The sequence below is a fragment of the Lipophrys pholis genome, assembly GCF_963383615.2.
Source record: "Lipophrys pholis genome assembly, chromosome: 19".
Lineage (NCBI taxonomy): Eukaryota > Metazoa > Chordata > Actinopteri > Blenniiformes > Blenniidae > Lipophrys > Lipophrys pholis.
Genome location: NC_137647.1, coordinates 21,072,141 through 21,083,074, shown reverse-complemented (window position 1 = coordinate 21,083,074; position 10,934 = coordinate 21,072,141). Strand labels below are relative to the sequence as shown.

The 10,934-nt window shown below is 45.9% G+C and overlaps 2 protein-coding genes across 3 annotated transcripts; both read left to right on the top strand.

Moving 5' to 3' along the window:
• Window positions 1-417: 417 nt before the first annotated feature.
• LOC308124749 (kelch-like protein 11) lies at window positions 418-4,667 on the top strand (the record flags this gene model as incomplete). Of its 2 annotated transcripts, XM_080487981.1 has the most annotated exons (3): window positions 418-454; window positions 908-1,402; window positions 1,514-4,667. In XM_080487981.1, the coding sequence occupies 2 exons, from the start codon at window positions 921-923 to the stop codon at window positions 3,096-3,098; spliced, it is 2,067 nt and encodes a 688-aa protein (XP_080344107.1). In that variant the 3' UTR covers window positions 3,099-4,667. The 2 variants fall into 2 exon arrangements, with proteins under 2 accessions (XP_080344107.1, XP_080344106.1); XM_080487980.1 differs by lacking the exon at window positions 418-454 and having other exon boundaries at window positions 837-1,402.
• A 153-nt stretch (window positions 4,668-4,820) lies between these two features.
• LOC308124123 (cytosolic 5'-nucleotidase 3-like) lies at window positions 4,821-10,607 on the top strand. Its single transcript, XM_080486946.1, has 9 exons — window positions 4,821-5,216; window positions 5,561-5,659; window positions 5,750-5,819; window positions 5,941-5,987; window positions 7,166-7,251; window positions 7,374-7,463; window positions 7,590-7,752; window positions 7,833-8,033; window positions 8,718-10,607. The coding sequence occupies exons 1-9, from the start codon at window positions 5,214-5,216 to the stop codon at window positions 8,826-8,828; spliced, it is 870 nt and encodes a 289-aa protein (XP_080343072.1). The 5' UTR covers window positions 4,821-5,213; the 3' UTR covers window positions 8,829-10,607.
• The last annotated feature ends 327 nt before the right edge of the window (window positions 10,608-10,934 follow it).

The window sequence follows — 10,934 nt, the reverse complement described above, 5'->3', positions numbered from 1 at the left end:
CACAAAGATTTACCATATTTAGTTTTAATTCAATTTTATTTTATTCTTGCAAACCGTGTACACTGTCAAACGTTCCATGAACATTTTAATATTTAAAATGAAAACGTGATTGAAGCAGTTTGTCCCACAAAGTGTATCAAAAACATTTGAAATCCAAAATATTTTACAATCAGTGGCCATAATTGTTGTTGCATCTATGTATTAAAAAAAAAAGCTCTGTCACCGTTTTAGTTGTGAGGATGATGTGTTAAAAACTGTCACGGTGGTGAAAAGTTGTCCATACTCTTAAACGACACTGTTGAAACAGACGTACAGTGACGGCCCATGTGCACGCAGCAGACGTTCCCTCGCGTCATCCAACGCAGACACGCCTTTTTCCTACTGCGCATGTGTGTGACCCCGTCTGTGTTTACCCAGCCGAAGTTGGTTCTTCACTGGGAGTCTCCAGCTCCACGTAAGTCACTCTGACGCCACATCTTTAAAAACTCTTTTTTTTGGCATTTGTGGGAATGTTGACGATTTAGAATATTCGCTTTGTTTTCGCGCTCAATATTTGGTGATAAATCTAGCTTTTCATTTCCCGCACGACAATTATTTCCCCATCTACGGTACAGCAAAAGTATGTTTTACCTAACAGATTGTTCTGGAAAACATGACAAATTGTGTTTTCATATTTTAGACTCACTGTTTGTTATCGTAAGTGCGTTAAATAACTGCATAAAAAACCCCCAAAAAAAACACGAGACAGCGTTTAAAAATTGACTGCCCCTTTAAGCGGTTGACAAGACAACACCAATGCGAAGCTCGCTTCCTAGCAGGCTGCTCGGACTCCATGTATGTGCGGCTGTGTATGTCGCCTCCTCTCCTTCACTAGTTTACTTCGTTTCCCCTCACGGCTCACTTCCAGCGCCGGCAGAAGAATGGCAGCGGCGGCCCCCACCCCGGAGGACTCCGCCCGGAGCGGCAGCAGCGGCGGCGGCGGCGGCGGGAGCGGCGCGGGCACACCCAGCTCGCTGGCCGGGGACGGAGACTCGGAGGAGGCCGAGGACTTCAGCTCGTCGTCGCACTGCTCGGAGCTCTCGCGGCGGCAGAACGAGCAGCGGAAGCAGGGCTTGTTCTGCGACGTGACGCTGGCCTTCAGCAGCGGGACGGCCGCCGCCAGCGTCCAGAGCTGCGAGTTTTCGGCCCACAGGTCCGTGCTGGCCGCGGCCACCGACTACTTCACCCCGCTGCTGGGCGGACAGTTCTCCGAGTCGCTGTCCGGGCGCGTGGAGATGAAGGAGTGGAGCTCGGAGCTCGGACCTGACCCGGAAACGGTGGAGAGCGTGATCCAGTACATGTACACGGGGGAGATCCGAGTCAGCACCTGCAACGTGCACGAAGTGCTGGAGCTGGCTGACAGGTAGGATCTATCAGGCCTCCTCTGGCTGCATTGGAAGCTGTGTGACCTGACCTGTCCCGTCCACTCACCAGGAAGCGCTCACTCTTATCTGATCTGTTTGTGTCATGTCAGGTTCCTCCTGCTCCAGCTGAAGGATTTCTGTGGCGAGTTCCTCAAGAAGAAGCTGAGCTTGACCAACTGCGTGGCGGTGCACAGTCTGGCCCACATGTACACGTTGGACCAGTTGGCTCTTCGGGCCGCCGACATGATCCGCCGCAACTTCCACAAGGTTATCCAGGACGAGGAGTTCTACACGCTGCCCTTCCACTTGGTCCGCGACTGGCTGTCCGACGCCGAGATCACGGTGGACTCCGAGGAGGTGCTCTTCGAGGCCGTGGTAAAGTGGGTGCAGAAGAACCCAGAGGAGCGCAGCCGCTACTTCGAGGAGCTGTTTCGCCTGTTGAGGCTGCCGCAGATCAAGCCCACCTACCTGACCAGGGTGGTGAAGAGCGAATGCCTGGTGGCAGCCAACGAAGCCTGTCTGCGACTGGTGTCGGAGGCCGTGGAGGGCCACGCCATCCGCTTTGAGAACCTCAAGTCGGCCGATATGGAGTTCTGGTCATCACACATGGCCTCCTTTCAGCCCCGCTTCGGCCAGAACATGGACGTGATCATGGTGGTGGGCGGAGTGTCGGAGGGGGGAGACTACCTCAGCGAGTGTGTGGGCTACTTCATCTATGAGGACCGCTGGGTGAACCTGCCGCACATCCACAATCACCTGGACGGACACGCCATTGCCGCGACGGAGTCCCACGTCTACGTGGCGGGTTCTATGGAACCGGGCTTCGCCAAGACGGTGGAGCGATACAACCCCAACCGTAACACCTGGGAGCAGGTGAGCAACTTGACCACACGCAAGCACTCGTTTGGTCTGACCTGCATCAAGGACATCCTGTACAGCATCGGTGGCCATGGTAACTTCAGCCCAGGTTTTAAAGATGTCAGCGTGTACGAGCCCGAGCAGGACAAGTGGCACAATCTGGAATCTGCCCCAAAGATTTTGAGAGACGTGAAGGCGGTGAGCGTGGAGGACCGCTACGTCTACGTCACGGCGCGCACGCCTGTGGATACCGATAACGAGGACGGACTAAAGACGGTGACCACTCGCTACGACACAGAGAGCCGCCAGTGGCAGGACGTCGACTCGCTGCCGCTTATTGACAACTACTGCATCTTCCAAATGGCCGTCGCTTCAACTAACTTCTACCACACGGCCTCCTGCTGCCCCAAGAGCTACACCGTCCGAGATGAGGTCGCCCGGCAGAAGATAATTGTACGCATCTCGGACGAGATCCTGGAGAGCCTGCCCCCAGAGGTAACCAGCATCGAGGGCGCCGCCATCTGCCACTTTGATGAGGACGTCTTCATCATCGGAGGCTGGAAGAACAGCGACGACGTGGACAAGCAGTACCGCAAGGAGGCCTACCGCTACTGCGCCGAGCGGAAGCGCTGGATGCTGCTGCCGCCCATGCCGCAGCCCCGCTGCAGAGCCACCGCCTGCCATGTCCGCATCCCCTACCGCTTCCTGTACGGCTGCCAGCGGTACCCCATGCCCCAAAACCTGGCCCGCCAGCGGGATCGCATGCAGCAGATGCAGCAGCTGCACCGCCGCACGCTCACCCTACGTCGGCAGCTCCAGTCGCAGATCGAGTGCTGAACTCCTCCGTCTGGTGGATTCATCGCAGTCGGCCCTTCCCCTGCAGCCGTCATGGACACTCACTCATACGTTCACGTCGCGGTCGTTCTGGATTTCATGAACTCTGTGCCGTCAGCTCTCATGCTACGTTGTGCTACTATGGCAACCTTTGAGATGGCCATTGAGGAGGGATGTGTTGAATGTAAACATGTGAATAAGAGTGATATAAAGCAGCTAACAACTGAATATCCTTCAGTCATTCATGTTGTTATAGATACTGTTTATGTCTGTACATAAAAAAAGCTGTATATGTCTACATTTCTATGGATATATTACATTCCTTTTTATCATACCCCCATTAAGGGAAGGGTGTGCGACATTAGTAATATTTTCATTCCTACACTCATCCTGAAGTCTCATTCCATCGTAACACTGTGACAATCTCCTCATGCAAGTGTAACATGGCTCCAAACTTTTGGACACTAACTTCCATTATGGCTGCTCTGTTAGGCTTGTGTGTGCGTTTACCGTCCAGCCTCCGCAGTAAAGTACCAATCAACCCCGAGAGGCTGCTAATCCTGTAGACTAGTTTGCTTTTTAGATTGCCGATCCTCAAAGATTTGTTAGAGCGTATTCCTGTCTTTTTATTTGTAACGCCGGGTTTCAGAGCGGGTTCAACGACGAGAGGACCGTAATAATCCCAAAAGATGTGAAGAGGTGTAATGAAATTATTCCTTTACTCAACACTTAAACCTTCTGCTCTGCCGCCGGTGGGTCAGTCGTTCCTTCCTTTTTGCACTTTGGTTGTCATTTGCTGTAATTTGTTCATTTTAAGACGCACACATATATAATGTGTACATGTATGTGTGTGACAGTGTGTAAGAATTGTGTTTCCGTCGATTAATCCCTCTGAAAAGCAAGGCAAAAAAAAAAACCCGCTTGTCTGGATCTGCACTTTTTTGACATCTATTCGTAAAGTCTTAAAGAGGCATAGTAATTATTTTGCCACTGCACTACTTTGCTCGTTTTACTCGACTCATATCAGACAGGGTGATTGTATTTTGGAAATGCTTTTGTTTAACCAGCTTATCCAGCCAGTCAAGAGTTAAAGGTCCTCTAAAGGAAAAAAAAAAGAAAAAGTATTGTTATTTGCAGAATTTGTTTCCAACATTAAATGTCTTGTTAAGAAAAAAAACAACAACCCTGTGTTATTGTACTTCACTTCCAGCTGCGTGCAGAATGGAGATCTAGCACGGCGCTCTGGGGTCTACTTTTATCCACCAAAGAGAAGCAAGACAAAATGGAGATTAGTCTTATCGATGAAAGGAATTATTATATGAATGTGTTGTGACTGACATTCGAAATTTCCCTTTGTCCTTGCAGTGCTTGGAAAAAAAGAGAAAGCATCAAGGTTACAGAGAGCAGAAATGATATTCATTTCCACTTTATGACCAACGTAAAAAGCACTGCAGATACAAACTAAAATAAGCTATGTAAAAATGCTTTGCATGTGACATTGTATTGTGTCCTTATGTTGGATGTAAGAAATGCTAATGTCATCACCTGTAATTAAAGCAGTTTTGTAAGATGATGCCTGTGAATAGAGTGTGTTATTGTTTCAGATTTTACTGAGGTTTGCACTTGTTACTCTACACAAAGACTGAGAAGTTATTTAAACTGTGGACCATGTTTGAGAAGGTGCTGGGAACCTTTCTTAGAGTGTCTGCTTTTAGGGGGAAGAATACACATGTCCCACCGTCAGTTATATAAGTGTTGTTGCTGCGTTCACGTGCTCCTTGTGGGCCCGTAGTTTTAATTATTTCACCAACATAATTCCATCACGATTTACTGACGCGGCTTAAACTCACAAAAATCCACCGAGATAACGTTTAAGTCACATATACGCCGTATATATTTCTTAAAAATGACGTAAAACCCGTTTCTATTCGACGTTCAAACGGTCGTTGTGATTATTTCCCACACTGAGCCGAGTCCCTGAACGCCGCGGGGCTGCTACAGCTAACGGATATGATTCTGTCGTCCTCGTAGCGTTCAAATATCAACGTGAATTGACAGCAGAGACACTCGCTGTGAAAGAAACACTCCTCGAAAGATCCGGCGAGATATTCCAGGAGAATGGTAATACGACGCGGCTCGGTTGATTTCAAAGTGATGCTTCTCCTGCAGCCGTAACTCATTCAACTTGAGCTAGCTTAACCCGCACCTCGCTAACGCTTCTTCCAGCTCCAACAGAAACATTTTTAGTTTTATTCTAACAACTAGTTATTCTAACTAACTCTGACGGTAACTGTCGCCGTGCAGGGGGAGGACTTAATCGGGTTTGTGGTCATATAGTTCAGCGTCAAGCGGCTTAGTGGCAACGAGGTTAACAGGGTGTGGAAGTTTTCTCTGAACTCCAGACTGAAAACATGTCACCTTTATTTCTCCTCCTTTGTTCCATTCATGTGTCTGCATCTGCACAGATTCCCGAGCTGTCCAACCCCTCGGTGTGTATGAGAGACCCCCAGAGGGTCCAGGAGATCCTGCAGTCTATGGTGAAGGCTGGATCCAACACCCTGCAGGTATCCAGCTCCTCCACTGTAATAATCATCATATTACTAGTACTACTAGTACTACTACTACTAATAGTGTTCATGTTATTTGTAATGCAGGTGATCTCTGACTTTGACATGACTCTAACAAGGTTCGCATTCAACGGGAAAAGGTGCCCCACCTGTCACAGTAAGTGTACTGACGAGTCAGAATAGTGTGTGTGTGCGTGTGTGCGTGTGTGCGTGTGTGCGTGTGTGTGTGTGTGTGTGTGATCAAGCTGTTCATGTCTGTTTGTGTGTTTTATCTGCAGATATTCTCGATAACAGCAGGCTCATCTCCGGTGACTGTAAAGAGAAGGTAGGAATGGAGCTTAAGTACTTCAGTAGGATTCCTTTCTTAAGTACAATATTCATTCTGAGTTGATTTGTCTGATTTTCATACAAGAGCTCATAACATGCTGCTGCGATTGATTTACTGCCAATGGCAGGGACATTCTACTAAAATATACAAGGTCCAGTTTGACATTATTTCTTGAATTAGAGGTCCAGAAGATCATAATGTTTGACTATTTAGTGTGAAATTTATGGAAGTAACCCAGTGGTTGTGTCAACATCTGCATGTAAGCAACACCTGACCGTCAAATCAAATCAAAAATCAAAACATTTTGACTCTATTTATTATAACGTAACATAAAAATATATGTATGACGGACTCATTCACTAAACCACGACTGTAAAAACTACAAGAGCTTTTCATTATTTTAACCATTTAACACAAGGTGATTCTTATTATTTTGTCTGAAAAAAGATTGCATAGGATTGTTTGTTTTTGTAAACAACTAAATCTTAGCTGAGGTCCAAATTTGAAATGCATTCTTTTCTTGATCATTTCATCAGCTGATCAATATAAAGACTGAATAGTAAAACAACTGTTGAGTCTTAGAATATTGTCCACTGCTAGCAGAGGTTATTAGTGTTTGACTGCCATCTAGTGGGTCATAGGAGAAATACAAACAAACTGGTGGCTTTCTCTTCTAAGGTCCCATATTATGCAAAAACCACTTTATAATTGTTTTCTAACAGTAATATGTTGTACCTGTGGTAAATTAATTAGATTTTTTTATATATCTGAATTGTTCAATTTGAAATGGAGTCTATTGGTTTGAATGTGTATCACGATAAAATCGAAACGGTATTTCATTCATATAAAACATTTAACTCCCTAAATCATTCTCACTTTTCAGTTTCACTCCTCTCCCTTTAGATTCAGTTTTTTGATTCTTTTTTTAGGCCAAATCGCCCAGCCCTTGTCTCGACACGCTTTACATGATCATTCACATCCATCCATTCGCACAAGAGTGATAATAACTGCTATACAGAGGTCATGACCACCATTGGAGGCAACTTGGAGCTCACCGCTATGACCAAACACTTCAGGAGGATATCAAACTCCTGTTTTATCAAGCCGTAATAGAAATATGAGTCCAGGTTACAGCCAGTAAAGCATGGTGGAATATTCATTCATGTCTTCCTCAGCTGAAGGAGCTGCTCAACACGTACTATCCAATCGAGATCGACTCGTCACGGTCGGTCGATGAGAAGCTCCCTCTGATGGTGGAGTGGTGAGCGTCCTACACACACACACACACACACACACACACACACACACACACACACACACACACACACACACACACACATAGTTGAGTTGAGTTGAGTGTGGCTTTGTGACTGTGACATGCAGGTGGACCAAAGCTCACGAGCTGCTGGTGGAGCAGAAGATCAAGAAAGACCTTTTGTCCACGGCGGTTCGGGAGTCAGACGCCATGCTGAGGTGAAAGCCTGTCAGGAGGAGGAGACCTCTCCTGCAGCGACTTGGTCTTTACTGATGTGTGTGTGTGTGTGTGTGTGTGTGTGTGTGTGTGTGTGTGTGTGTGTATGTGTGTGTGTGTGTGAGCAGGGATGGCTACCAGCTCTTCTTCGACCAGCTGCACCAGCACAGCATCCCCCTGCTCATCTTCTCTGCTGGAATAGGAGACATCCTGGAAGAGGTGATCCGCCAGGCCGGGGTTTTCCACCCCAACGTCAACGTCTTCTCCAACTACATGGACTTCGACGAGTCGGTGAGTAAACCCCGCCACGACACAACAACTCCGGCACTGTGAGATTCGGCGCGCATGTGATGTGACCTGTTCCTGATCAGGGCGTGCTGAAAGCCTTCAAGGGAGAGTTGATCCACATCTACAACAAGAGAGAAGGTGCGCTGCTCAACACCGGCCACTTCCAGGAGCTGCGCATGCGGCCCAACGTGCTGCTGATGGGAGACTCTCTCGGAGATCTGACTATGGCGGACGGCGTGCAGGACATGGAGAACATCCTCAAGATCGGGTTCCTCAATGACAAGGTAGCGTTTCGTTCAGAGACGAAAGACAACAAAACAAGCACTTAGATAAAGCAAAGAGAAGGGCAGTAGTTCTCTTATGGCGCTTTTCCACGAGTACCGACTCGACTCAACTCGACTCAGAAGTCACCAGTTAACAGGGGCACCAGTGAAACCGAAACACCGGACAGTGAAGCACGATCATAAAAATCCACATTCTGTAATATTATTAATCAATATAAAGATATAAATCTATATATGTGTCATAGAGGTGATTAAGCCCCTGATGTGAATCAGGTGTGCTGCTTCACTTCTCCGCCCATAAAGGAGGAGCCGCCCGGACACGCGAAGTGACAGGCGGGAGACACAGGGCTGCAAACTCTGTGTGAGTTTTGTGTTGGTTTTTCATTTATTTCATAAAAGTATGTCGAACTCCGAATCGGACTCCGTGCCTCTGTGGGCGAACCCGACGGCGGCGTGCATGACTGCCACAATATACGATTGAACTTATTTCAGCTGATTTCCACTGCATGTTCGCTCCGCATCTTGTCGAGGGTGATTACTTGTGCATGTGTTAGTACTATATTGGAATGGAAAAGGACTGAGGCTGAGTCGAGTAGAGTCGAGTAAGGCTGAGTAGGTACGGGTGGAAAAGTGCCATTAGTACACCAGCTGTAACTACACGCCTTTAATGCTCTTATTTTTCAGGTGGAGGAGAGAAAGGAGTCATACTTGGACTCTTATGACGTTGTGTTGATAAAGGATGAAACCTTGGAAATCCCCAACGCTCTGCTCCTCTACCTGACCGGCAATAAGTGAACTGTGACTCGTCCGCTGGCTGTCGGACGCTGACAGTTTGTCAACTGAAGAGAAAAGCGCCCCTTAGATTCTTACTGAAAGTAAGAGGGTTTTTTTTTGTTTTTTTTAATTTGAATAAAAGGCTCACAAACAGGCCTGAGTCCGCTCCTGTTCACCACCTCACTCTTGTATGTATAGAAATTTGTTCTCGGGCCTAAAGTACTTGTCTTTTTGACTGTGTTTGTGACCGACGAGCATTTTCATCTGCGTGATGGACGTCAAGTGGTGTTCCTCAATCAAGTAATAACGGAGAGAGAGAAAAGCTTAACAGAAATGACAACACACTTTGTTTGAAAGTCATTTAACCAGACATCTGTCAGAACATTTTGACTTTTTTTATTCTGAAAGGTTCCATTTTAATGCAAAAATCTTTTTTTTATAATTTTCTAACAGTAATACGTGTTTCCCATCGCCTGTGTATGAGGCCCCAAGAGTGAAGAAGGTCCGTCATCTCCCTCACTCCCTCTCGACTTAAAAAACAAAGACGAACAAAACAACTTGAATTAGAGAGAGAACATAAAACGAATAGTAAAGAGGAGATACTCCGAGTTCAAAGAGGTCCGGCTGAAACTAGATGAGGTGCCAACATACAAAGCAGAGGGCGCTCTCAAGTTTATGAATAGAAAATACTATGAAATGGGAAATAAAGCAAGTAGACTACGGACTTCAAATTAGGAAGGCCCAATCCAATCGTGTTGTCCCGAGAATTAGACACTTAGAAAAACAGCAGATTGAAAAAAACCCCCAAAAAACAAAGAAATATCCCAGGCTTTTGCAAAATATCATGAAAAACTGTATAAAAAGGCTTCGGAATTTAAGAAAAATAAAATTTATGGTTTTCTGTCTCAAAACGACAAAACTGACAGACGAGGAAGCAACAAAGCTAGTAGAGCCAATCAGAGACGGTGGAATTAAAGAAACTAGAGCTAAACTTGAAAACAACAAAACACTAGGACCAGATGGGTTTGCAGGAGAATATTATAAAACCTTAGTGAGTGACATCACTCCAATATTATGTAAAGTATATAATTATGTTTTGAATTCAGGAGATCCCCCAAATTCCTGGTCAGAATATATCATCACCGCTCCTGCATAACGAGGAGAAGGATCCCTTTAAATGCCCGAGTTATCGCCCCATGAGTCTTTTGTGTGTGCGGACGACAAGATATTAACATCAATCGTAGCAACCACAATACATAAAGAATAAATAAATAATACATAGAGATTAATTACAGGACGCCACGGAACAAACAATATAAGGAGAGTCTTAAACATGCAGCCAATAGCAGCAACAAATAGACAACCTTCGATGCTTCTCAGGCGAGACGATGAGAAGGCTTTTGGATAGAGTGGACTGGGAATACCTTGGACGCACTACTAGAAACGGGCTTCAGAGAAAATAATCATCAGCTGGATTAACTTGCTCTATAAAGATCTTAAGTCAAAAGTGAGGATTAATGGTCACCGTTCTGACTTCTTGAGGGTGGAGAGGGGTGTGAGACGGGGCGACTCGCCGCCACCCATATGCAGAGAAGTGTATTCTAAATAAAAAAGCATGTATCCCAGATATATAAAAGAATCTCAACTGATATATCACAAAACACATTGAATAGCAAGCAAAAACGGGAATTGGAACTGATTGTTATAATTGAAGATAACGTGTGGGAAGAATTGTGTCATAAAGGACTAAATAGCCAACAGTTGAAAGAGTTTGATTGGAAATTAAAAACTAGATATTTCAATACTCCTTTTCATATTTCTTTGTCAAGACAAGTTTTAGTGACACGTGCTGGAGGAACTGTGGGGAAATTGGTGATTATACACATTTTCTTTTGGGACTGCACAATAATTCAGCGCTTTTTGGAAAAATATTCAACGAGAACTTGAAAGTATTCTGGAAGTCAATGTTCCCCTGGACCCTGTGCTGTACTTGCTGGGAGCCATAATGAAGGACACACATAGAACACAGAACAGAGATACTCACTGCGGATCCTGACATTAATTGCCAAGTAAAAGATAACTGTGAACTGGAGGGACACTAAACCACCACGGATAGCACAGTGGAGA

Coding starts and splice junctions, on each gene's coding strand:
- LOC308124123 (XM_080486946.1), top strand. Junction 7,464..7,589: donor GAGTCAGACGCCATGCTGAG/GTGAAAGCCTGT, acceptor GTGTGTGAGCAG/GGATGGCTACCAGCTCTTCT. Junction 8,034..8,717: donor TCGGGTTCCTCAATGACAAG/GTAGCGTTTCGT, acceptor CTTATTTTTCAG/GTGGAGGAGAGAAAGGAGTC.